We start from the raw sequence: 26,725 nt of genomic DNA on the forward strand, positions 1-26,725 counted from the left end.
TTTTGCACACACGCACACACACGCATGCACTCTCCTCCTTTTGGGTGTGAGGGGGGAGCCAAGGAAATAAGCAGCAAGGACTCTGGGAAGATGACAAGGAAATCCTTTTATTTCCAGGTCCCTGAACAACCCTGTGAAAATACCCAAGAGGAGGCGCAGGGGGGGGGGGGGGCTTCTTCTCGCCATGGCCCCCGAGGGCGGCCGAGTCTTTGGGGGGAGGGCTTTGCATGGGGGGGGCAGGAGGAGGAGTGGGGCGCATAGGGGTGCCCTATGTACAGGGGAGGGGGTCACTGCGCGAGGGTGGGGCATGGGTGGGTGGGGGTCAACATCACCTGGCATGAGCTGTTCCTACTCATTCTGTTTTTCCACTTAGGAATATGGAAAGGTCAAGTAAAGCCGCTTTGAGTCCCAAACTGGAAGGAAGCAGGATGGAAATCATCAGCTGAGAAGGGGCCGGAGGAGTGTCGGTCGGATACATACCCTGTTTGGCCAGTGGCCCACCTGGAAAACATCATGCGCACACGGGGTGGCCTCCCCGCAACATACACACACATGTACACATGGGGGGGGGGGGGGGGCTAGCACAGAAAAAGTTCCTGAGGAGGGGGAGGAGGAAGAGGAAGGAAGGAAGGAAGGAAGGAAGGAAGGAAGGAAGGAAGGACAGAAGCAAGCAAGCAAGGAAGCAAGGAAGGAAGCAAAGAAAGAAGGAATGAAAGAAGAGAGGAAGCAAGGAAGGAAGGAAGAAAGAAAGAAAGAAAGAAAGAAAGAAAGAAAGGAAGGAAGGAAGGAACAAAATAATGAAGGAAGGAAGGAAGCAAAGAAGGAAGGAAGGGGAGGAGGAAATGAGGAAGCAAGGAAGGAAGGAATAAAGAAAGAAAGCAAGGAAGCAAGCAAGGAAGAAAAAAGCAAGCAAGCAAGGGAGGGAGGGAAGGAGGGAGGGAGGGAATGGGGAAGGAAGGAAGCAAAGAAAGAAGGAGTGAAAGAAGCGAGGAAGGAGGGAAGCAAGCAAGAAATAAAGAAAGAAAGCAAGGAGGAACAAAGTAATGAAGGAAGGAAGGAAGGAAGGAAGGAAGGAAGGAAGGAATGAAGGAAGCAAAGAAGGAAGCAAAGAAGGAAGGAAGGGAAGGAGGAAATAAGGAAGGAAGGAAGCAAGGAAGGAAGGGAGGAATAAAGAAAGAAAGGAAGGAAGGAAGGAAGGAAGGAAGGAACAAAATAATGAAGGAAGGAAGGAAGCAAAGAAGGAAGGAAGGGGAGGAGGAAATGAGGAAGCAAGGAAGGAAGGAATAAAGAAAGAAAGCAAGGAAGCAAGCAAGGAAGAAAAAAGCAAGCAAGGGAGGGAGGGAGGGAATGGGGAAGGAAGGAAGCAAAGAAAGAAGGAGTGAAAGAAGCGAGGAAGGAGGGAAGCAAGCAAGAAATAAAGAAAGAAAGCAAGGAAGGAACAAAGTAATGAAGGAAGGAAGGAAGGAAGGAAGGAAGGAAGGAAGGAAGGAAGGAAGGAAGGAATGAAGGAAGCAAAGAAGGAAGCAAAGAAGGAAGGAAGGGAAGGAGGAAATAAGGAAGGAAGGAAGCAAGGAAGGAAGGAAGGAATAAAGAAAGAAAGCAAGGAAGGAAGGAAAAAAGCAAGCAAGCAAGGGAGGGAGGGAGGGAGGAAATGAAGGAAGCAAGCAAGGAAGGAAGGAAGGAAGGAAAAAAGCAAACAAGCAAACAAGCAAGGAAGGAAGGAAGGAAGGAAGGAAGGAAGGAAGATAGGAAGGAAGGAAGGAAGCAAATAAGGAAGCAAAGAAAGAGGGAGGGAGGGACGAAGGAAAGAAAGAAAGAAAGAAAGAAAGAAAGAAAGAAAGAAAGAAAGATGGAAGGAAGGAAGGAAGCAAAGAAGGAAGCAAGGAAGGAAGGAAGCAAGCAGCCTCCACCTTTGGATGTGTCCCTAACTGGGGAGGGGGCATCACAGTGAAGGGACAGTGGGAGGAATGGGCCAGGGTTGGAGGCCAAAGCAATGCCCCCCCCCCCACCTGCTTACCCACCCAAATGCCCAAAAACACCAGAGAGGAACCCTGAGAAGGAGGCAACCTATGGGGAGGGGTTTGGAAGAGGAGCCCCTGACTATGGCCATTCATGCCCTGGGCCTTCCTCCCCTTGTCTGCCTTCTCTCCCCACAGCCCCCCAGTGATGACCCCCCCCCCCTTTCTGGGCTGGGAAGCAAGGGGGCCATTCTAAGAAGCCCCTGCCTCCCAGGCCCAAAAGGGCCTTCTCCACCCTTGGGGTCCAGGGAAGGCCAAAGCAACACCCCCCTCCCCTTGGGGTCCAGGGAAGTCTTGGAAGGCCGGATCTTTGAGGAGGGGGAAGGAGTGGGATACTAGCTGGGCGAGAAGACCCTGAGAACGGCCCCCTCCCCACCAACGGGGAGCAAGGGAAGGCTTTTCTCCCAAATGCCAGAGATTGGAATCCCCCCTCCACACAACGAACCCCCAATGGCCACCACAGCCCCAGCCCCCACCCCTTCCCTAGACAGACAACAGTGGGGAGGGTCTCTCAAGCAGGAGACCCCAGGGAAGGTTTGTGGGGCATGGGGCAGAGGTAGCGAGAGAGGGCTCTTGGTCGCCGCTGTGCTCCACTCCCCCCACCCACACAAGGGACCCCCAATGGCCACCCCAGCCCCTCCTCCCCAGACACACAACAGTGGGGAGGGTCTCTCAAGCAGGAGACCCCAGGGAAGGTTTGTGGGGCATGGGGCAGAGGTAGCGAGAGAGGGCTCTTGGTCGCCACTGTGCTCCACCCCCTCCACCCACACAACGGACCCCCAATGCCCACCCCAGCCCCTTCCCCAGACACACAACAGTGGGGAGGGTCTCTCAAGCAGGAGACCCCAGGGAAGGTTTGTGAGGCATGGGGCAGAGGTGGCGAGAGAGGGCTCTTGGTTGCTGCTGTGCTCCACCCCCTCCACCCACACAACGGACCCCCAATGGCCACCACAGCCCCCCCTCCACAGACAGACAACAGTGGGGAGGGTCTCTCAAGCAGGAGACCCCAGGGAAGGTTTGTGGGGCATGGGGCAGAGGTAGCGAGAGAGGGCTCTTGGTCGCCACTGTGCTCCACCCCCTCCACCCACACAACGGACCCCCAATGCCCACCCCAGCCCCTTCCCCAGACACACAACAGTGGGGAGGGTCTCTCAAGCAGGAGACCCCAGGGAAGGTTTGTGAGGCATGGGGCAGAGGTGGCGAGAGAGGGCTCTTGGTTGCTGCTGTGCTCCACCCCCTCCACCCACACAACGGACCCCCAATGGCCACCACAGCCCCCCCTCCACAGACAGACAACAGTGGGGAGGGTCTCTCAAGCAGGAGACCCCAGGGAAGGTTTGTGGGGCAGGGGGCAGAGGTAGCGAGAGAGGGCTCTTGGTCGCCGCTGTGCTCCACCCCCTCCACCCACACAACGGACCCCCAATGGCCACCCCAGCCCCCCCTCCCCAGACAGACAAGAGTGGGGAGGGTCTCTCAAGCAGGAGACCCCAGGGAAGGTTTGTGGGGCATGGGGCAGAGGTAGCGAGAGAGGGCTCTTGGTCACCACTGTGCTCCACCCCCTCCACCCACACAACGGACCCCCAATGCCCACCCCAGCCCCTTCCCCAGACACACAACAGTGGGGAGGGTCTCTCAAGCAGGAGACCCCAGGGAAGGTTTGTGAGGCATGGGGCAGAGGTGGCGAGAGAGGGCTCTTGGTTGCTGCTGTGCTCCACCCCCTCCACCCACACAACGGACCCCCAATGGCCACCACAGCCCCCCCTCCACAGACAGACAACAGTGGGGAGGGTCTCTCAAGCAGGAGACCCCAGGGAAGGTTTGTGGGGCAGGGGGCAGAGGTAGCGAGAGAGGGCTCTTGGTCGCCGCTGTGCTCCACCCCCTCCACCCACACAACGGACCCCCAATGGCCACCCCAGCCCCCCCTCCCCAGACAGACAAGAGTGGGGAGGGTCTCTCAAGCAGGAGACCCCAGGGAAGGTTTGTGGGGCATGGGGCAGAGGTAGCGAGAGAGGGCTCTTGGTCGCCGCTGTGCTCCACCCCCTCCACCCACACAACGGACCCCCAATGGCCACCCCAGCCCCTCCTCCCCAGACAGACAACAGTGGGGAGGGTCTCTCAAGCAGGAGACCCCAGGGAAGGTTTGTGGGGCAGGGGGCAGAGGTAGCGAGAGAGGGCTCTTGGGAGTGCGTCCAAAGCAGGGAATCCAGTGACAGAAGCAATTTGGGCCTCCTTCTCTCTCTCTCTCTCTCTCTCCTCCTGGTCAGCCTGGCCCCCCAAGTCCATTTAAATGATAATTGGCAGCTCTGGCCGGCACCCATCCGTCTGTCTGTCTCTTTCCCCCTTCTTCCTTTTCCTCTTCCTCTTGGACCGCATCCCTTCTTCTTCCGGGCTTTTCCCGCTTCCCTTTGCATCCAATGCAGCCTGGGCCAAGGTGGCCGGACCGTGGTGCGCCTGCGCGGTCGGTGGCCCCAGAGGAGCCCCAGTGGCCCTCCGCCCTTTGTCCGGTGGGCAGTCGGACCGGGCCGTTTGGTTCTGCCTCGGGGGGGTAGGGGGGCTAGGGGGGCTAGGGCTGCCCGCCGTTGCTGCCACTACCGCTGCCACTACTCTGGCTCTGGTCCTTGTCGTCCTCGCGGCGCGGCCGACCCCCGGCGTAGAGCGCGGCCAGCTGCCGGAATCGGGGCCCCCAGGCGCCCAGGAAGGAGAAGTCCTGCTCCCCGGAGGAGGCCGAGGAGGAGCGCGAGGCGATGGAGCTGAGGGCCGACTCGGGCGGGGAGCCCTCCCCCCCCTCAAAGGCGTAGGTCTGGAAGGAGTCGTAAGGGGGCACCGAGGGGTCCCGGTCCGCCTGGCCCACCTTGCGGCTGATGTAGTCCCGGAAGAGGGAGAAGTCCAGGTCGGGGGCCGGCGGCAGCGGAGGGGGGGCCCCCTGCGGGAGGGGCAGCAGCTCCGAGGGGAGGGGGCCCCCACTGCCGCCCCCCTCGCCCCCGCCGCCCCCCTTGCCCTCCCCCCCAAAGTCGTAGAGGCTGCGCAGCGCAGACATGTCGTAGGCCTCCGTGTCCTGCTCGCCGCCACCCTCGTCGTTGTACTTGATGACGTTGTCGCGCATGTCCTCGTCCTCCTCCGAGGCCAAGTGGCCCTTCTGGTGGCGCTTCAGTGTCAGGATCAGCAGCACCAGCACTGCGTGGGAAGGAGGGAGGGAGGGAGGAAGGAGGGAGGAAGGAAGGAGGGAGGAAGGAAGGAAAGAGGAAGGAAGGAAGGAAGGAGGGAAAGGAAGGAAAGTGGAAGGAAAGGAGGGAGGGAGGAAGGAAAGAGGAGGGAAAGAAGGGAGATGAGGAAGGAAGGAAGGAAGGAAGGAGGGAGGGAGGAAAGGAAGGAGGGAAGGAAGGAAAGAGGAGAGAAAGGAGGAACGAGGGAAGGAAGGAAAGTGGAAGGAAAGGAGGGAGGGAGGAAGGAAAGAGGAGGGAAAGAAGGGAGATGAGGAAGGAAGGAAGGAAGGAAGGAGGGAGGGAGGAAAGGAAGGAGGGAAGGAAGGAAAGAGGAGAGAAAGGAGGAACGAGGGAAGGAAGGAAAGTGGAAGGAAAGGAGGGAGGGAGGGAGGAAAGAGGAGGGAAAGAAGGGAGATGAGGAAGGAAGGAAGGAAGGAAGGAGGGAGGGAGGAAAGGAAGGAGGGAAGGAAGGAAAGAGGAGAGAAAGGAGGAACGAGGGAAGGAAGGAAAGTGGAAGGAAAGGAGGGAGGGAGGAAGGAAAGAGGAGGGAAAGAAGGGAGATGAGGAAGGAAGGAAGGAAGGAAGGAGGGAGGGAGGAAAGGAAGGAGGGAAGGAAGGAAAGAGGAGAGAAAGGAGGAACGAGGGAAGGAAGGAAAGTGGAAGGAAAGGAGGGAGGGAGGGAGGAAAGAGGAGGGAAAGAAGGGAGATGAGGAAGGAAGGAAGGAAGGAAGGAGGGAGGGAGGAAAGGAAGGAGGGAAGGAAGGAAGGAAAGAGGAGAGAAAGGAGGAACGAGGGAAGGAAGGAAAGTGGAAGGAAAGGAGGGAGGGAGGAAGGAAAGAGGAGGGAAAGAAGGGAAATGAGGAAGGAAGGAAGGAAGGAGGGAGGGAGGAAAGGAAGGAGGGAAGGAAGGAAAGAGGAGAGAAAGGAGGAACGAGGGAAGGAAGGAAAGTGGAAGGAAAGGAGGGAGGGAGGAAGGAAAGAGGAGGGAAAGAAGGGAGATGAGGAAGGAAGGAAGGAAGGAGGGAGGGAGGAAAGGAAGGAGGGAAGGAAGGAAAGAGGAGAGAAAGGAGGAACGAGGGAAGGAAGGAAAGTGGAAGGAAAGGAGGGAGGGAGGAAGGAAAGAGGAGGGAAAGAAGGGAGATGAGGAAGGAAGGAAGGAAGGAGGGAGGGAGGAAAGGAAGGAGGGAAGGAAGGAAAGAGGAGAGAAAGGAGGAACGAGGGAAGGAAGGAAAGTGGAAGGAAAGGAGGGAGGGAGGAAGGAAAGAGGAGGGAAAGAAGGGAGATGAGGAAGGAAGGAGGGAGGGAGGAAAGGAAGGAGGGAAGGAAGGAAAGAGGAGAGAAAGGAGGAACGAGGGAAGGAAGGAAAGTGGAAGGAAAGGAGGGAGGGAGGAAGGAAAGAGGAGGGAAAGAAGGGAGATGAGGAAGGAAGGAAGGAAGGAGGGAGGGAGGAAAGGAAGGAGGGAAGGAAGGAAAGAGGAGAGAAAGGAGGAACGAGGGAAGGAAGGAAAGTGGAAGGAAAGGAGGGAGGGAGGGAGGGAGGGAGGGAGGGAGGGAGGGAGGGAGGGAGGAAGGAAGGAAGGAAGGAAGGAAGGAAGGAAGGAAGGGAGGGAGGGAGGGAGGAAGGGAGGGAGGGAGGAAGAAAAGAAGGATGCAAAGGAGGAAGAGAAGGAAGGAAGGAAGGAAGGAAGGAAGGAAGGAAGGAAGGAAGGAAGGAGGAAAGGATGGAGGGAGATTGGAAGGAAGAAAGGAAGGAAGGAAGGAAGGAAGGAAGGAAGGAAGGAAGGAAGGAAGGAAGGCAGAAAAGAGGAAGGAAAGGTGGGAGGGAAGGAGGGAATGAAGAAAAGAGGATGGAAAGGAGGGAGAGAAGGAAGAAAGGAAGCAAGGAAGGAGGGAAAGGAAGGAGGGAGGAAGGAAGAAAAGAGGACAGAAAGGAGGAAGGAGGGGAGGGAGGAGTAAAAGTTGGAAGGAAAGGGAAAGGAAGAAAGGAAAGAGGAAAGGGAGGGAGGGAAAGTGGAAGGCAAGGACGGAAAGAAGGGAGAGGGGAGTAAAAGATAGAAGGAAAGGGAAAGGAAGAAAGGAAAGAGGGAAGGGAGGGAGGGAAAGTGGAAGGCAAGGATGGAAAGAAGGGAGAGGGGAGTAAAAAATAGAAGGAAAGAGGGAAGGAGGGAAGGAAGGAAAGAGGAAAGGGAAGGGAAGAGGGAAGAAAATAGGAAGGGAAGAAGGGAAGGAGGAAGGGAAGAAGAAAGAGGAAAGGCAGGAAAAAGGGAGCAAGAAAAGAGGATGGGAAGGGAGGGAAGGAGTAAGGGAGAAAGAAAAGGAAGAAAGAAAGAAGGAAGGAAAGGGAATGAAAGCAAGGGAAAACCATTAACTCCTTGCAAGACAGTGAACACCTTTCCAAATACAACGGTGGGTGCGTTGCCCCTTATGGATGACACCAGCCCCACCCCAGGAAAGAGGGGCACATTCAGCCCATTCGGGACACAGGAGTGCTCAATGTAGGGACAGTGGCCAAGGAAGATGCCAGGGCAGGTGGCCGCCCCCCCCCCCCCCCCAATGCTCATAAGCAACCAATGCACGGTCGATGGCATCTGCCAGTCAAGGCGCGCCTGCAAAAGCAGGGACCTGAGAAGCTGGTGTCTTGGGGGGCGGTTGGGTGGGGAGAGCCATCAGGAGGGCAGGCAATGGGTCCTTTGTTCTGGAGGAGGGGGTTGGGGTCGTAAGGGGAAGGTCCACTCACCGATGAGGATGAGGACGCAGACCAGGAGGGCGATGAGGGCCCCAGGGCTGAGCGAGGAGGCGGCGGCAAAGGCGGTGGCGTTGCAGGACTGGATGGCGCCGGCGCTGTCGCAGCCGCAGACCCGGATGGTGAGGGTGCCGGTGCTGCTGAGGGCGGGCGGGCCGCTGTCCACCACCAGGATGGGCAGCAGGAAGAGGTCCTGCTCCTGGCGGTTGAACCCTGGACGCTGGGTGTGCACCGTGGCCGTGTTGTCTGCAGGGGAGAGAGTGCCCATTAGCACCCCGTACCCTTCTCCCACTGGAAAACACTCCTGCAAATGCCTGCAACCCCCCCCATGTCCTCCCCTACCAACCCCCCTCCCACTAGATCCATAGATATGAACCCCTCCATCCAGCCAGGGACCCCCCAGTGCCCCCCAGTGCTCTGTCAAAGTAAGGGCTGCAGAGGAGCATGGCATCGGCATCCTTCAAGGGATGGAGGGGGTGATTGTGGCTTCATGGAGGCAACCTTGGGAGGCAAAAAGAAATGGGCGAGCACCTAGGTACTGGGGCAGGACTAACAGTATCTGCCCCGCAAGAAAGAGAGACCCATTCTGGTGCATATATAGTCAAGCTAAATCAAAGAAGCGGGGGAAGAGAGAGAACACCACAAGACAAAAAAAATAGGAAAAGTGCAAAGAAGCCAGAATGGATGTCCAAAGAACGTCTAACTGTGCTAAGACACAAAAGAGACATGCACAAGAAGTGGAAAAAGGGAGAAATCACCAAAGAAGAATTCAAACACTTAGCCAACTCCTGTAGGGAAAAGGTCTGCAAGGCTAAAGCACAAAACGAGCTCAGGCTTGCCAGGGACATTAAAAACAATAAAAAGGGATTCTTTTCTTATGTCAGTAGAAAAAGGAAAAACAAGGAGGCGATGGGGCCTCTTCGAGGAGAAGACGGGGCAATGCTGACAGAAGATAGGGAAAAGGCAGGACTACTTAATGCCTTCTTTGCCTCGGTCTTCTCACAAAAAGAAAGTCATCTTCAGTAGGTTCTTGTGTGTTTTTCTTGGGAGGGAGGCACCAAAGAAGAATTCAAACAAATAGACAATTCCTGTAGGGAAAAGGTCCGCAAGGCTAAAGCACAAAACGAGCTCAGGCTTGCCAGGGACATTAAAAACAATAAAAAGGGATTCTTTTCTTATGTCAATAGAAAAATGAAAAACAAGAAGGTAATAGGGCCTCTTCAAGGAGAAGATGGGGCAATCCTGACAGGAGATAGGGAAAAGGCAGGACTACTTAATGCCTTCTTTGCCTCGGTCTTCTCACAAAAAGGTCATCTTCAACCTCAGCAAGACGGAGTGGATGAAGGATTAGAGGACATCCAACCCCAAATTGGGAAACAAGTCATCCAGGAATACCTGACCACTCTCAATGAGTTCAAGTCCCCAGGGCCAGATCAACTACACTCAAAAGTATTGAAGGAACTAGCGGAGACATCTCGGAACAATTGGCAATTTAGCCTGAAGAAGAGAAGGCTGAGATGAGATATGATAGCCATGTATAAATATGTGAGAAGTCACAGGGAGGAGGAGGGAGCAAGCTTCCTTTCTGCTTCCCTGGAGACTAGGACGCAAGGGAACAATGGCTTCAAACTACAAGAGAGGAGATTCCATCTGAACATGAGGAAGAACTTCCTGACTGGGAGAGCCGTTCAGCAGTGGAACTCTCTGCCCCGGAGTGTGGTGGAGGCTCCTTCTTTGGAAGCTTTTAAACAGGGGCTGGATGGCCATCTGTCAGGGGTGCTTTGAATGCAATATTCCTGCTTCTCGGCAGAAAGGGGTTGGACTGGATGATGGCCCAGGAGGTCTTTTCCAACTCTAGGATTCTAGGATTCTATTATTTGATGCACACCTGCATCACTCACTCCAGAAGCATTTTAGTTCAACAGAATTCAGTTCCAGGTTAGGGAGGCAGAGGTGCTCAGGTGGTGCCATTGTGTCTGGATGTCCCCTGGTGCGCATATGCATCTCAATGTGCTTCCCTTTGCACATTTGGTGCCTGGATTGGTGCACACAACGTGACCATTCAGCACCAGGGTTGCAGAACAGCGCTAACATGTGCAGAGAAGGGTGAAGGGTGCTCTCTGCTCCCACCTGCGTCCTGCAATGGCAGGCGTCGACCTCCTCACAGCCATTCCAGAATTGGTCTGAGACATCAATTCTGAGCCGACAGCAAGTGTTTCTACGATATCAACAGCTCATCAAAGATAATCTGAGGGGCACACAAGGAGAGCCATGCGCACACACTGGGGGTCCCAGGGACCCTACCCAACTCGAAGCTCCCCTCTCAGGATCCTCAGGAGAGACACGTCTCCTCCTTTTCTCTGAAGGAGATCTCCGAGAGGGCTGCTCCCCATGAAAGATCTTGGAGTCTTTGTGGACAACAAGATAAACATGGGCCAACAATGTGATGCGGCGGCAAAAAAAGCCAATGGGATTTTGGCCTGCATCAAGAGAACCCTAGTGCCTAGATCCAGGGAAGACATGCTCCTCATGCTCTATTCTGCCTTGGTCAGATCACACCTGGAATCACACTGTGTCCAATTCTGGGCACCACAATTGAAGGGAGATGTTGAGTCTAAGCCACGCCAGGGTGGTTCTTGGTGCTTTTCTATTTCTGAGGGTTGGACTAGATGGCCTTTTGGGGGTCTCTGCTTTGGAATCCAATGGAGTCTCCTTCCCTGGAGGCTTTTAAGCATTGGCTGGATGGCTATCTGTCGGGAGGGCTCGGGCTGTGTGTTCCTCCTTCACAGAGTGGACTGGATGGTCCTGGCGAGGATCTCAATGGAGCCATGGCTTCAAATGACAGGAGAGGAGATTCCACCTGAACATAAGTGTGTAGATCTAGTGCCTAGATCCAGGGAAGTCATGCTCCCCATGCTCTATTCTGCCTTGGTCAGACCACACCTGGAATCACACTGTGTCCAATTCTGGGCACCACAACTGAAGAGAGATATTGACAAGCTGGAATGTGTCCAGAGGAGGGCGACTCAAAGGATCAAGGATCTGGAGAACAACCCCTATGAGGAGCGGCTTAAGGAGCTGGGCATATTTAGCCTGAAGAAGAGAAGGCTGAGAGGAGACATGATGAGGGCCATGGATAAATATGTGAGAGGAAGTAGTAAAGGAGGGAGCAAGCTTCCTTTCCGCTGCCCTGGAGACTAGGATGCAATGGAACAAGGGCTTCAAACTACAAGAAAGAAAGGAGATTCCATCTGAACATGAGGAAGAACTTCCTGAATGTGAGAGCTGTTCAGCAGTGGAACTCTCTGCCCTGGAGGGAGTGTGGTGGAGGCTCCTTCTTTGGAAGCTTTGAAGCAGAGGCTGGATGGCCATCTGTCAGGGGTGATTTGAATGCAATATTCCTGCTTCTTGGCAGAATGGGGTTGGACTGGATGATGGCCCAGGAGGTCTCTTCCAACTCTTGGATTCTAGGATTCTATGAATTTAAGACTGGAATATTATGCCTTGTTTGTGGAAATGAAGTATTACATTACATTACATTACATTACATTACATTACATTACATTACAGTATACAGATACACACTTCGTAAACTAAATCATAGAATCATAGAACCAAAGAGTTGGAAGAGACGTCATGGATGGGCCATCCAGTCCAACCCCATTCTGCCAAGAAGCAGGAATGTTGCATTCAAATCACCCCTGACAGATGGCCATCCAGCCTCTGTTTCAAAGCTTCCAAAGAAGGAGACTCCACCACACTCCCTCCGGGGCAGAGAGTTCCACTGCTGAATGGCTCTCACCGTCAGGAAGTTCTCCCTCATGTTCAGATGGAATCTCCTCTCTTGTAGTTTGGCTCCACTTGCCCCTTTGTATCTTTGACTTCTGACTCTTGGTCAAGCAGCCCAGAGAGGGACGTGCCCAGTTTCAACTGGCACTCCTTGCACTTGGTGGACGTTTATTATTTGGGGAGCCCTGCAGTTGGTGCAGTGGCCCCTCCCTCTGTGCCCCCCACATGGTCAGTCATGCCCTATGGCCAGGAGTGAGGGCAGGGCCCGGCCTCTTGCGCGGCACCCGCTCCATGTGCCACTTTCTGCCACATCTGCCGCTCCGCCGCTGCCTCTGTGTCTGCTGGTGATGTTGGTGTTGGTGCTGCAGCAGCAGCAGCGCAGGACGTAAAAGGGGAAGAAGATTTAAGTGAGCGCTTTGTGTCTCCATCTGCTCTGGCATCCATCAGTGTCTCGTCTTGGCTCCGGCAGCAATATTTATAAATCACATCTCAAAACCGGCTACAAATTTGTACAAAGAAACAGATGGGCCGTTGGCGCCCCGTTTGTCACCCGCCGGCCGTTATTTACACAGCGCTTCCCGAAAGGGAGGGATCGGGCCGCGGAGGGCTGACCGGAGCCACAGGAGCGGTCAGAGGGGCCACAGAGGAAGGCCTTGGCCAGGCAATGGGGGTCTCCCGGTCACTGAGCTCTGGAAGCGGTCAGAGGGGCCACAGAGCAAGGCCTTGGCCAGGCAATGGGGGTCTCCCGGTCACTGAGCTCTGGAAGCGGTCAGAGGGGCCACAGAGCAAGGCCTTGGCCAGGCAATGGGGGTCTCACGGTCACTGAGCTCTGGAAGCGGTCAGAGGGGCCACAGAGCAAGACCTTGGCAAGGCAATGGGGGTCTCCCGGTCACTGTGCTGAGCGTGTGGAGGGGGTCATCCTGGACAATGGACCTACCTTGGACGTCCAGCAGCGAGAAGTGGGGTTCACCCGAAGCCTCTGGGGCCAACGTGAAGTAGAAGTGATGTCCACCCTGCGGCTCGTCCCGGTCCACCACACTGATGGTCTGGATCAGCTACCAAAGAAAAGAGGACAGGCTCTCAGGGGAGCAAGGAAGACCCTCCTCTGGTTGGAGGGCAGTGAGGAAAGCCCCCGCCCCTCTATCTCTGTGGGAGCCCCCTTTCTGGACCTCTTTCGACTCTTTCTAATCAACTACCAAGCTTGCAAACTTCGTGTTTTGTCTGTCTGTTTGTTTGTTTTGTTAAAAATGTAATACAACTGTCTGGTTGCTCCTGACACGATAAATAGATAAGCATCTGTCATGACGGCTTTGGTTGTGTCCTTCTGAGTGGCAGAAAGGGGTCAGACTGGATAGTCTTTGGAGGCCCCTTCCTACTCTAGGAGTCTATGTGCCCCTCCCTCCCCATTGCCCCCTCCCCAAAAGTCCCACCTCTTTTGGGACAGGGTGGGAAGATTGGTCTCCCAAAGCAGCCATCGGGACCCCTACTCTAATTGCTTCATGCAGGGACCCCACCACTGGCACTCAAGGGAGGCATTGCCACCCAGAGAAAATGCTTCAGGGAGCTCAGATGGGGGGAGGAAAAGGGCCTTGAGAAGAAAGAGGAATGAGTGCCATGGCTGGGAAGGAAAGCCCCCTCCCCACAAGCCAGAGGAAGGAAAGCCCCCCCCCCCCCCCCCCCAGACACCTTCCAGTACTAGAGACTGTGCTGGGTAGCGTCTCCTTGTGGAATTGAAAAAGTGGGATATGAAGAAACATAATAATAATAATAATAATAATAATAATAATAATAATAATGTGTCCAACCTGAGATCCAATACAACAGCCAATAGAGTGTCTGCTATGGACTCACCTTGTTGTGATGATGATGATGATGATGATGATACTAATAATAATAATAATAATAATAATAATTTTTTTTTTCGTGTCAGGAGCGGCTTGAGAAACTGCAAGTCGTAATGATGATGATGATGATGATGATGATGATGATGATGGATCACGGGGTTGGATGTTATGAGGAAGGGGCTTCCCAGACTTGGCCCTCCCCTCATTCCTGCCCCACCACCGCCACTTCACTAGGCCAATTCCTTTGCTTTTATGCAACCCTAAAGTGTCCCCCATCCCCCACAAAACACTTGCCCCCCATCTTTGCTTCACTCCCCTCACCTGCCCGGGCTTGGCATCCTCGCAGACGGCGGCCTCGAAGGGGGTGGCCAGCTCTGGAGGGTTGTCGTTGACGTCCAGGATGCGGATGCGGAGGGGCGCCCGGGACACCTGCCCATGGCTGTCTGCAAGACACATGCACCACCCGGTCAGGGAGGGAGGGGTAAGAAGGGGTCTTGAGGGCCCCCTGCTCCACAGTCTCCCCAACCCCCCCCACCCTGCAAAGTGCAGAGACCCCAAAGTCCATGGGTCACAATGTCATGACCAAGAACAACCAGTAGCCCACCAATAGACCCCCGAAGGAGCCAGGCTCTGAGGCCATCACTCAGTCACATAACAGACCTACCATTTTCCAAAGGGGGGGGGAGAGATGGAAGCCTACCCCCCCCCCACAGAGTGCAGAGACCCCGAAGTCCATGGGTCACAATGTCATGACCAAGAACAACCAGTAGCCCACCAATAGACCCCCAAAGGAGCCAGGCTCTGAGGCCATCACTCAGTCACATAACAGACCTACCATTTTCCAAAGGGGGGGGGGAGAGATGGAAGCCTACCCCCCCCCCCAGAGTGCAGAGACCCCGAAGTCCATGGGTCACAATGTCATGACCAAGAACAACCAGTAGCCCACCAATAGACCCCCGAAGGAGCCAGGCTCTGAGGCCATCACTCAGTCACATAACAGACAAGCCATCCTTCAAGAGTCTGCCATTTTCCAAGGGGGGGGGGGAAGGAGATGGAAGCCCCCCCTTGCTGCCCCCAGACCCTCCAGGAGGCCTTCTGTCTTCCTGAGACCCCCAGCCTCCCACCCCACGTCCCCCTGGCAAACAAGAGAGTGTCAATCCTTCCCATTTTGCCGGGCTTTCCGTGCTCTTTTGCTGCTGCTGCTTTCCATATTTTGCTAATTCCTTCCTTCCCTGGGATTGTTCTCCGTCTCCTGGCTCCTGCGGGGTGGGGGCATTGGGAGGGGAGGGGGTCCGGTGGGCGGAAGGAATGCATAAATACTTTTAATAAATAATCATAAACCGATGGTCTGAGGAGCGTCTCTCCTGATTTCATATTTGAGTGGATTTTTAATTTGGCTCCTTTGAATTGTGAGCCAGGCTCAGAGCGATCGGAGAAATGAATCACTCGGTAAGGAAGGAAGGAAGGAAGGGAAGGAGGAAGGGAAGGGAAGAAGCAAAGGAAGGGAGGGAGGAAAGAAAGAAGTGTCCGGTTCTGGGGAAAACAATTCACAGAGATAGGTTCTTGTAGGTTTTTTCGGGCTGTATGGCCATGTTCTAGAAGCATTCTCTCCTGACGTTTCGCCTGCATCTATGGCAAGCATCCTCAGAGGTAGTGAGGTCTGTTGGAAATAGGACAATGGGTTTATATATCTGTGGAATGACTGGGGTGGGGCAAAGAGCTCTTCTCTGCTGAAGCTAGGTGTGAATGTTTCAGCTGACCACCTTCATTAGCATTTGAAGGCCTGGCTGAGCCTGGGAAAATGTTCTGTTGAGAGGTGTTAAGATGTGCCTGGTTGTTTCCTCTCTGCTGTGACTTCCTCTCATGTATTTATACTTGTGACTTCCTCTCACGTATTTAACTTGTTGTCCTGAGCACATTTTGTGCTTTAGCCTTGTAGACCTTTTCCCTACAGGAGTCGGCTATTTGTTTGAATTCTTCTTTGGTAATTTCTCCCTTTTTCCACTTCTTGTGCATGTCTCTTTTGTGTCTTTGCACAGTTAGAAGTTCTTTGGACATCCATTCTGCCTTTTTTGCACTTGTCCTATTTTTTCTCTTTGTTGGTACTGTTTGCAATTGTGCCGTGAGTATTTCACTCTTGAGAAACTCCCATCCATCCATAACTCCCTTGTCTTTTAGTATCTGTGTCCACGGAATGCTGCTCAGTGTTTCCTTCATTTTTCGGAAATCAGCTCTCCTAAAGTCCAAAATGCGAGTGGAGACTTCTTCTTTCTCTGGATGTTTTGAAGCAGAGGCTGGACTGGGTGGTCTCTGGAGGTCTCCTCCCTCCAACTTTCATTCTTCAGCTCTATGATTCTATACATAGAGCCTTTTAGAGAACTGGTGACAGTCCAAAGGGCTGGTTATTTATTTATTTGTTGAGTCAGGGCAACCAGTCAATTATATTACATTTCTAACAGAACAAAGCAAACAAACAGACAAAATACAAAATTTGTGAGTTTGGTAGTGGATTAAATGTCCTTTGATCAGTGTTTGGCCCCTTGGAGTGCCTCTGGTGTTGCTGCAAGAAGGTCCTCCCTGGTGCACGTGGCAGGGCTCAGGTTGCATTGCAGCAGGTGGTCAGTGGTTTGCTCTTCTCCGCACTCACATGTCGAGGATTCCACTTTGTCGCCCCATTTCTTAAGGTTGGCTCTGCATCTCGTGGTGCCAGAGCACAGTCTGTTCAGCGCCTTCCAAGTCGCCCAGTCTTCTGTGTGCCCAGGGGGGAGTCTCTCATCTGGTATCACCCACAGATTGAGGTGCTGGGTTTGAGCCAGCCACTTTTGGACTCTTGCTTGCTGAAGCATTCCAGCGAGTGTCTCTGTAGATCTTAGAAAACTATGTCTTGATTTAAGTCGTTGACGTGCTGGCTGATACCAAAACAAGGGATGGGCTGGAGTTGTCTCTGCCTTGGTCCTTTCACTATTGGCTGCTCCTTCCCGGTGGATGTCAGGTGGTGCAATACTGGCTAAGCAGTGGTGTAGAGCGCAGACACCCCGTGATAATGCGGCATGTCTCATTAAGAGCCACATCCACTGTTTTAGCATGGTGAGATGTGTTCCACACTGGGCATGCGTACTCAGCAGCAGAGTAGCATAGCGCAAGGGCAGATGTCTTCACTGTGTCTGGTTGTGATCCCCAGGTTGTGCCAGTCAGCTTTTGTATGATATTGTTTCTAGCACCCACTTTTTGCTTGATATTCAGGCAGTGCTTCTTGTAGGTCAGAGCACGGTCCAGAGTGACTCCCAGGTATTTGGGTGCGCTGCAATGCTCCAGTGGGATTCCTTCCCAGGTAATCATCCTCAGAGCTCGAGATGCTTGTCTCTTCTTAAGGTGAAAGGCACATGTCTGTGTTTTAGGTGGGTTGGGGATCAGCTGGTTTTCCCTGTAATAGGCAGTAAGAGCACCTAGAGCTTTGGAGAGCTTCTGTTCTACCATCTCAAATCTCCCTGCTTGAGCGGTAATGGCACGATCATCAGCATAGATGAAACTCTCTGTCGCTTCTGGCAGTGGCTGGTCATTTGTGTCGATGTTGAACATGGATGGTGAGGGGAAATGTTGTCTCAGAAAAGGCAAAAAATAGGATCCATGAAATGACAAGCTGCTCAGCCTGGCTCTAATAGCAGGGAAAATATGAGAAGGGATTAAAGAGGAGCCCGCTTGCAAATATCGAGGCGGCGAGGCAGTAATTAGCCGGAGCCGGCATGGATTTGTCAAGAATTAATCCTGCCAAAGTGACCTGATATATATTTTCTGATCAGGTCACTAGTTCGGTAAATGGCGAGAATGCTGCGGATGCCATTTATTTATCTGGACTTCAGCAAAGCATGTGATAAAGTCCCCCGCCGTATTTTCATTAGCAAACTGATTAAATGCGGATTAGATGGGGACACCGTCAGGCGGATCCACAAGTGGCCGGGAAAACGCTGCTCAAAGAGCCGTTATCGACGACGGCACTTCAGGCTGGAAAGAGATCTGGAGCGAAGTGCCTCCGGGCACCCTCCGCCAGCCTTCCGTCGGCATCTTGATCAGCGGCGGTTTCGATGGGGCCGAGGGAGGCCTTATCTCGCCTGGCAATGGTACAGACCTGGAAGGGTGGGCCAACGCTTGAGGAGAGAGCAAAGGGATTCAAAAGGAGTCGGAGAAAGGAGGAAACGGATCCGAAATTCAATGACATTCAGCAGAGATACGTGCACACGTCGACACTGAGAGCACAAAACCCAAATAGAATCACAGAATCATAGAGTTGGAAGAGACCTCACGGGGCCATCATCCAGTCCAACTCCATTCTGCCAAGAAGCAGGAATATTGCATTCAAATCACCCCCGAAAGATGGCCATCCAGCCTCTATTTAATAGCCTCCAAGGAAGGAGCCTCCACCACACTCCTGGGCAGAGAGTTCCACTGCTGAACGGCTCTCACAGTCAGGAAGTTCTTAGAATCCTAGACTCAAAGAGTTGGAAGAGACCTCCTGGTCCATCCAGTCCAACCCCATTCTGCCAAGAAGCAGGGATATTGCATTCAAATCACCCCTGACAGGTAGCCATCCAGCCTCTGTTTAAAAGCTTCCAAAGAAGGAGCCTCCACCACACTCCGGGGCAGAGAGTTCCACTGCTGAACGGCTCTCACAGTCAGGAAGTTCTTCCTCATGTTCAGGTGGAATCTCCTCTCTTGTAGTTTGAAGCCATTGCTCCATTGCATCCTAGAATCCTAGAATCCTTGAGTTGGAAGAGACCTCCTGCTCCATCCAGTCCAACCCCATTCTGCCAAGAAGCAGGAATATTGCATTCAAATCACCCCCGAAAGATGGCCATCCAGCCCCTGTTTCAAAGCCTCCAAAGAAGGAGCCTCCACCACACTCCGGGGCAGAGAGTTCCACTGCTGAACGGCTCTCACAGTCAGGAAGTTCTTAGAATCATAGAATCATAGAATCCTAGAGTTGGAAGAGACCTCATGGGCCATCTAGTCCAACCCCATTCTGCCAAGAAGCAGGAATTCTGTTGAACTAAAATGCTTCTGGAGTGAGTGTTGCAGGTGTGCGTCAAATAATAGAATAATAGAATCCTAGAGTTGGAAGAGACCTGGTGGGCCACCCAGTCCAACCCCTTTCTGCTAAGAAGCAGGAATATTGCATTCAAAGCACCCCTGACAGATGGCCATCCAGCCTCTGTTTCAAAGCTTCCAAAGAAGGACCCTCCACCACGCTCCAGGGCAGAGAGTTCCACTGCTGAACAGCTCTCACAGTCAGGAAGTTCTTCCTTATGTTCAGATGGAATCTCCTCTCTTGTAGTTTGAAGCCATTGTTCCATTGCGTCCTAGTCTCCAAGGAAGCAGAAAGGAAGCTTGCTCCCTCCTCCTCCCTGTGACTTCCCCTCACATATTTATACATGGCTCTAATCATGTCTCCTCTCAGCCTTCTCTTCTTCAGGCTAAACATGCCTCTGTCCTATTCCATTGCTTCACTAGTAAGGTTTTAATCTGGAACTTTGGTTATTTATTATGGTTGGCATAGCTTGCCAGGCTGTCCCCTCTCATTTTATTGCGGTCTAAATTCCATATCACCATTGGGGTGGCCAATGGCACCCCCAGATCAGGGGCCAACCACTGTTGGCTTGCAGCCACCGGCTTTGGGTGGGCTTTTGCCTTTAAAGGCAAGGGGGCTTTCGTGTGGATCGTGCCAAAAAAAACCCTTTAAGGTTGGGTGAGGAGTGGGAGAAGGAGGCTGAGGAAAGCTGTCCCCCGTCTCGCTTTACACTTTCTCCTCCGCCTGTCTCTCTGCGTCTGTCTCCCTTTCAAACAGAGGAACGCACGCACAAACACTTTCTATGAGAACGAGGAGTCACTCAATAAAGCTGATTGGCAGGAGATTTCGGAACAAACAAAAGGAAGTCCTTCTTCACACAATGCCACATCGACCCACGGAATGCATTGGCAGAGTGTGCCGCGACTGCCGATACCTTAAGAGGCTTCGCAGAGAATTAAAACAACTTTGCGGAGGATGAGACTCAGCCCACGCCTTGGACAGAAGGGGAGCCTCCATGTCGACAGCACCGTTTCCCTCCAGCCTCAAATTGTATAGGTCAGGCATGAGCAAGCCTGGGCCCTCCAGGTGTTTTGGTCCCACCTTAAAGTGTGGGGAGGCTAAATTAACTGATTTATGAGGACATAAAGAAGACTCCAGCAAAAGCATTCCAGCGGGGAAGCATGCGGGGAATGCGGAAGTGCTTCATCAGCGTCACAGATGGACGAGGAAAGCGACAGCTCCCCTGGCGGCCAGAAAAAAGTGAAATAGCCTCTGTGTATGTCTGTATACGTTGTATGTCTAATTGGCATTGAATGTTTGCCATATATGTGTACACGGTAATCCGCCCTGAGTCCCCTGCGGGGTGAGGAGAAGGACGGAATAGAAATGCTGTAAATAAATAAATAAATAAATAATTGCTGGGAACAGAAGGGAGTAAGTAGTCTCAGCAAGAAGAGATAAGCAGATGTGAAGAGACTTTCGTTTTGACTGTTGCTCGCTGTAGTAAGGCATGAAACTCTGACATGAAGTACCTAGCCTCACCTTCAAAACAAACACTCACACACGGGGAAAAGGAAAGGGTCTGAGGCTGTGAGGAATGGTGGGAGTTGAAGTCCAAAATACCTGGAGGGAGGGCCCAAGTTTGTACATACCTGTTCTAGTGCCAGCAGGAGAGTGAATGAACATCAATGATTAGTCCCTGCTGGCTGAAGTCCCTAGCCTAGCCTTCAAAACAAACACTCACTATAGCCTACAAGGACACCTTGCTGGTCCTTGAAGACTATATGAAGTCCAAAACACCTGGAGGGAGGGCCCAAGTTTGTACATACCTGTTCTAGTGCCAGCAGGAGAGTGAATGAACATCAATGATTAGTCCCTGCTGGCTGAAGTCCCTAGCCTAGCCTTCAAAACAAACACTCACTATAGCCTACAAGGACACCTTGCTGGTCCTTGAAGACTATATGAAGTCCAAAACACCTGGAGGGAGGGCCCAAGTTTGTACATACCTGTTCTAGTGCCAGCAGGAGAGTGAATGAACATCAATGATTAGTCCCTGCTGGCTGAAGTCCCTAGCCTAGCCTTCAAAACAAACACTCACTATAGCCTACAAGGACACCTTGCTGGTCCTTGAAGACTATATGAAGTCCAAAACACCTGGAGGGAGGGCCCAAGTTTGTACATACCTGTTCTAGTGCCAGCAGGAGAGTGAATGAACATCAATGATTAGTCCCTGCTGGCTGAAGTCCCTAGCCTAGCCTTCAAAACAAACACTCACTATAGCCTACAAGGACACCTTGCTGGTCCTTGAAGACTATATGAAGTCCAAAACACCTGGAGGGAGGGCCCAAGTTTGCCCACATCTGCATTAATCCACCTGAGGAACAGCTTAAGCGGCTGAGGGAGGGAGGAATGGGCCTCAGACTGTTAGGAATTGTGGGTGTTGAAGTCCAAAACACCTGGAGGGAGGGCCCAAGTGCAAGCAGTAGAGGGAATGAACATTAGGAAGAACTTCCTGACTGTGAGAGCCGTTCAGCAGTGGAACTCTCTGCCCCGGAGTGTGGTGGAGGCTCCTTCTTTGGAAGCTTTTAAGCAGAGGCTGGATGGCCATCTGTCAGGGGTGATTAGAATACAATATTCCTGCTTCTTGGCAGAATGGGGTTGGACTGGATGGCCCATGAGGTCTCTTCCAACTCTTTGATTCTATGATTCTATGAATGAGCTTCAGCCATCATGACTGCTGCTGACCGAAGTACCTGGCCTCGCCTCCAAAACAAACACTCACACAGCTTTCTGGCCCTTGTTGGACTATATGGAGTCCAAAACACCTGGAGGGAGGGCCCAAGTTGGCCCATGCCTGTTCTAGTGTCAGCAGTAGAATGAATGAACATCAGCAATGAGTTAGAGTCACTGCTGGCTGAAGTACCTACCCTTGTATTGTCGAAGGCTTTCATGGCTGGAATCACTAGGTTCTTATGGGGTTTTTTTGGGCTATAGAGCCATGTTCTAGAGGTATTTCTCCTGATGTTTCGCCTGCATCTATGGCAAGCATCCTCAGAGGTGTGAGGTCTGTTGGAAATAGGACAATGGGTTTATATCTCTGTGGAATGGCTGGGGTGGGGCAAGGAGCTCTTCCCTGCTGGAGCTAGGTGTGAATGTTTCAGCTGATCACCTTCATTAGCATTTGAAGGCTTGCCTGAGCCTGGGAAAATCTCTTGCTGGGAGGTGTTAATCTGTGCCTGGTTGTTTCCTCTCTGTTGTTTTGCTGTTGTAATTTTAGAGTTTTTTAACCTACCCTTGCCTTAAAAACAAACACTCACTATAGTCTACAAGGACAGCTTGCTGGTCCTTGTTGACTATATAAAGTCCAAAACACCTGGAGGGAGGGCCCAAGTTGGCCCATGCCTGTTCTAGTGCCAGCAGGAGAGTGAATGAACGTCAGCAATTAGTTACAGTCCCTGCTGGCTGCAGTACCTAGCCCAGCCTTCAAAACAAACACTCACTATAGTCTACAAGGACAGCTTGCTGGTCCCTGTTAGACTATATGAAGTCCAAAACACCTGGAGGGAGGGCCCAAGTTGGCCCATGCCAGATACAGGGGCTAAAAGCCGAGCGAAGCACCCAAACACGAATCGAGGAACGTGAGAGGCACTGCAGACTACTTCAACCAGAGAGGTCAGCCATAGCAGAGCACTGTCGCACCTCAGAGTAGATTCACTTTGCTGAAATCAACAAAACTGCACACAGACTGAAGTCTTTGTTGTTTATTGAAAAATAAAAGATAAAAGTTCATAAAAGCAAGTAATGATCCAAAAGATCAATAAGGCATAGCACTATAAAGCAAACTTCCAAGAGTCACCCACAAAACAGTCTCTCATGAGAACATGACAAAGTCCTGAGACCATGGACACAAGAACTACAAGATAATCCAGGCAAACGAGCACAAGCTGCTTGGTTGAGCGAGAAGTTGCTCTGACCAAGGTTTGTTTTCAAACACACTGCTTAATACCCTTTGCAACACAGGAAAGCATTTCTTTGGCCTCTCACCTCCTTCTTGTTGGCTATTCTCACACTCCTTCGAACTCTGAATTCCAAACGGTCAGCCCGATCTAAGGTTCCCGTTTCCTCAAGGTCAGGCTGTTGACCTCCTTCTTGTTGGCTATTCTCACACTCCTTCGAACTCTGAATTCCAAACGGTCAGCCTGATCTAAGGTTCCCGTTTCCTCAAGGTCAGGCTGTTGACCTCCTTCTTGTTGGCTATTCTCACACTCCTTCGAACTCTGAATTCCAAACGGTCAGCCCGATCTAAGGTTCCCGTTTCCTCAAGGTCAGGCTGTTGACCTCCTTCTTGTTGGCTATTCCCACACTCCTTCGAACTCTGAATTCCAAACGGTCAGCCCGATCTAAGGTTCCCGTTTCCTCAAGGTCAGGCTGTTGACCTCCTTCTTGTTGGCTATTCTCACACTCCTTCGAACTCTGAATTCCAAACGGTCAGCCCGATCTAAGGTTCCCGTTTCCTCAAGGTCAGGCTGTTGACCTCCTTCTTGTTGGCTATTCTCACACTCCTTCGAACTCTGAATTCCAAACGGTCAGCCCGATCTAAGGTTCCCGTTTCATCAAGGTCAGGCTGTTGACCTCCTTCTTGTTGGCTATTCTCACACTCCTTCGAACTCTGAATTCCAAACGGTCAGCCCGATCTAAGGTTCCCGTTTCCTCAAGGTCAGGCTGTTGACCTCCTTCTTGTTGGCTATTCTCACACTCCTTCGAACTCTGAATTCCAAACGGTCAGCCCGATCTAAGGTTCCCGTTTCCTCAAGGTCAGGCTGTTGACCTCCTTCTTGTTGGCTATTCTCACACTCCTTCGAACTCTGAATTCCAAACGGTCAGCCCGATCTAAGGTTCCCGTTTCATCAAGGTCAGGCTGTTGACCTCCTTCTTGTTGGCTATTCTCACACTCCTTCGAACTCTGAATTCCAAACGGTCAGCCCAATCCAAGATTCCCGTTTCCTCAAGGTCAGGCTGCTCCTTAGTATCAAATTGGTTGCCTTCCTGCCTACTTTCAGGCTGAGAACTGTCCTCCTTTTCTGAGTCAATTTGCACCTGGCTAGTTTCAGTATCAAAAACATCATTCCCTGCCGTCCTCAACAGGAACATTTTGAACCTGATTGTGAACCTGAATCCCATCATCCTCGTCAGAGTCACTCTGAGACCCCCACCTGAGACACAACACTATCAGTCTGTGGTTCCAGCTGAGTCACAACAAGCACCTGAGGAACCAACCTGGACGCAGCAGATTATTGGAAAACACAAATGCTGGACCACTCTCACAACCACCATGTCAGGCAACACAGAGAAGCCAATGAAACCCACAAGAAGCAGGTAGGGAATTTCAACAAAAAGGAGGGAACCAAGAAAAGGAACAAAATCCGACAACCAGTATTTTAAAAAACTCTAAAATCAGGACAGGGGAGCTCCAGACAAGAAACACCCTGGGACAGCTAATCACCTCTCAACAAAGGATGCCCCCAGACAGCAAGAAGCCACACCTCGAAAACTGCTAGGCCATTAAATGCTAATCAAGGTGGCCAATTGAAACATTTGAAAGGAGATTCCATCTGAACATGAGGAAGAACTTCCTGACTGTGAGAGCTGTTCAGCAGTGGAACTCTCTGCCCCGGAGTGTGGTGGAGGCTCCTTCTTTGGAAGCTTTTAAACAGAGGCTGGATGGCCATCTGTCAGGAGTGCTTTGAATGCAATATTCCTGCTTCTTGACAGAATGGGGTTGGACTGGATGATGGCCCAGGAGGTCTCTTCCAACTCGTATGATTCTATGATTTTATGATAATCACCTCCCAACAAAGAATTCCCCCCAGGCAGGAAGCAGCTGGGCTTTGAAGCTGCAAGGCCATTCAGTGCTAATCAAAGTGGCCAATTGCACCATTCACACCTACCTCCAAAAGACGAAAGTTCGTTCTCCCACCCTGGACCTTCCACAGGGACATAAACTCAATTTTCCTAGTTCCCAACAGACCTCACAACCATAGATGCAGGCGAAACATCAGGAGAGAATGCTTCTGGAACATGGCCATACAGCATCAAAAACGTACAACAACCTGCTGAGAGAAGTTCCTTCAAAAATGTCCACCTTTACCAGGTGACTCACCTGGGTGGGTCTTTTCCAGAATCTCATATTTTGCATTCCTGAACAAGGTGCTCCACCATATTTCCTGCACATTTAGGAGGTCAAGGGCCCCATTTGGTCCCTTAAGTCCCTAGATAACAAAGGGGGGATTTTGGTAGGAATAGTATCCTACACTTAGGCGGGAAACACCCACAGGTACAAGTTGAAGACACCTGGCTTGAAAGCCGCACACCTTCAAAGGGTCAAGCGGGTCTTAGAAGAGCAATGGTGTGGAGTTTTTCTTCTTCATATCAGGAGCGACTTGAGAAACTGCAAGTCGCTTCTGGTGTGAAAGAATTGACCGTCTGCAAGGACGTTGCCCAGATATTTTGATGTTTTTTTTACCATCCATGTTGGAGGCTTCTCTCATGTCCCCACCTGGGGAGCTGGAGCTGACAGATGGGAGCTCATCCATGCATCGAACTTCCGACCTATTGGTCAGCAGTTCTGCTGACACAAGAGGTTGACCCATGGTCCACAAGGAGCTCTAGGAAAGTTGTGGTGTGGTCCAGCGGCCGAAAAGGTCAATACAATCCTGGGATGCAGCCACACGAGAACAGGACACAGCAATGCTTCTCAGTTGTGCTTTGGCCAGAATTGCCCACTTGGACCCTCGTCCAAAAAAGGTGAAAACCCCTAGAAAACGTCCCAACAAAGCCCCCAAAATGATCAAAGGTCAGGAACGGGAGGTGCCAACGAGGGAAGATTGGGTATTTAAGATCTCCAGAAGAGACAAAGGATCTGGTTGCATTCAGAGAGGAGCCTTCGGGCAAATCTTTAGAAGCTGGGAAGGCTTTTTTCATCTTTGGGAAGAAGAAAGGGAAGGAAATCACACTCAAACATTATGATTATTAGGTAGCACTTGTACCAATATTGGTTAAGGAGAAAAAAAAGGAAAGAAAAGATATGTTTGCATTCGTGTCCTTCGGTTTGGATAGCGGTACTAGAATCACAAAGTTTGAAGGGACCCCAAAGGGCCATCCAGTCTGACCCACTTTGGCCATCAAAGACACAGTCCAATCAATCACAGAAGTACTTTGTGATCATAGAGTTGGGCGAGGCTTAGTGGGCCACCCAGTCCAACCCCATTCTGCCAAGGAGCAGGAGAATCGCCCCAACAGATGGCCATCCAGTCTCTGCTTCAAAGCCTCCATCCGAAGAAAGAGCCTCCACCACACTCCGGGGCAGAGAGTTCCACTGCAGAACAGCTCTCACAATCAGGAAGTTATTCCTGATGTTCAGGTGGAATCTCCTTTCCTGTAGTTTGAAGCCGTGACCGCATTTCTGTTTACAAATCCATGCGATCTCTTCATTCATCTGGGGAGGCCCTGCTCTCGCTCCCACCCTCCTCACAGGCGTGATTGGTGGGGACAAGGGAGAGGGCCTTCTCTGTGGTGGCCCCCTGACTCTGGAACTCGCTCCCCAAGGATGTCAGGCAAGCCCCCACCCTTTTCCTCTGGGTGAATCTTTGTCTTTCCTCTCGTGGTTTGTTCTGGGTCTTGCAGCTCTTCTGAGGTCTGTGCTAGAGTCTCTCTTTATTTATTTATGTATTTATTTATTTACTAGCTGTACCCACCACACTTTGCTGTGGCCAACCTTCCCTCTTTCTCTCCTTCTTTCCCTTCCTTCCTTCACTCCCTCTTTCCTTCCTTCCTTCCTTCCTTCTTTCCTTCCTTCCTGTCTTTCCTTCTCTTCTTCCTTCATCAAGTTTGCAGACGACACCAAATTGGGAGGGATAGCCAATACTCTAGAGGACAGGAGCAGGATTCAAAACTATCTTGACAGATTAGAGAGATGAATGGCCAAAATTAACAAAATGAAGTTCAACAGTGACAAATGCAAGATACTCCACTTTGGCAGAAAAAACGAAATGCAAAGATACAGAATG

General features: G+C 52.0%; 1 protein-coding gene across 1 annotated transcript in view; it reads right to left on the minus strand.

Annotated features, from left to right (window-relative positions):
- Positions 1–1,338: 1,338 nt before the first annotated feature.
- LOC137096875 (cadherin-22-like) overlaps positions 1,339–26,725 on the minus strand; it is an 86,099-nt gene continuing 60,712 nt past the window's right edge. Inside the window, exons 3-6 of the mRNA XM_067467136.1 lie at positions 13,919–14,040; positions 12,691–12,808; positions 7,959–8,210; positions 1,339–5,192 (exon numbers count right to left, since the gene is read on the minus strand). Coding sequence (XP_067323237.1) covers positions 4,582–5,192; positions 7,959–8,210; positions 12,691–12,808; positions 13,919–14,040 — 1,103 coding nt within the window. The 3' untranslated portion in view covers positions 1,339–4,581. The remainder of the gene's footprint in view (positions 5,193–7,958; positions 8,211–12,690; positions 12,809–13,918; positions 14,041–26,725) is intronic.

Source organism: Anolis sagrei, chromosome 4, assembly GCF_037176765.1.
Source record: "Anolis sagrei isolate rAnoSag1 chromosome 4, rAnoSag1.mat, whole genome shotgun sequence".
Classification (NCBI taxonomy): domain Eukaryota; kingdom Metazoa; phylum Chordata; class Lepidosauria; order Squamata; family Dactyloidae; genus Anolis; species Anolis sagrei.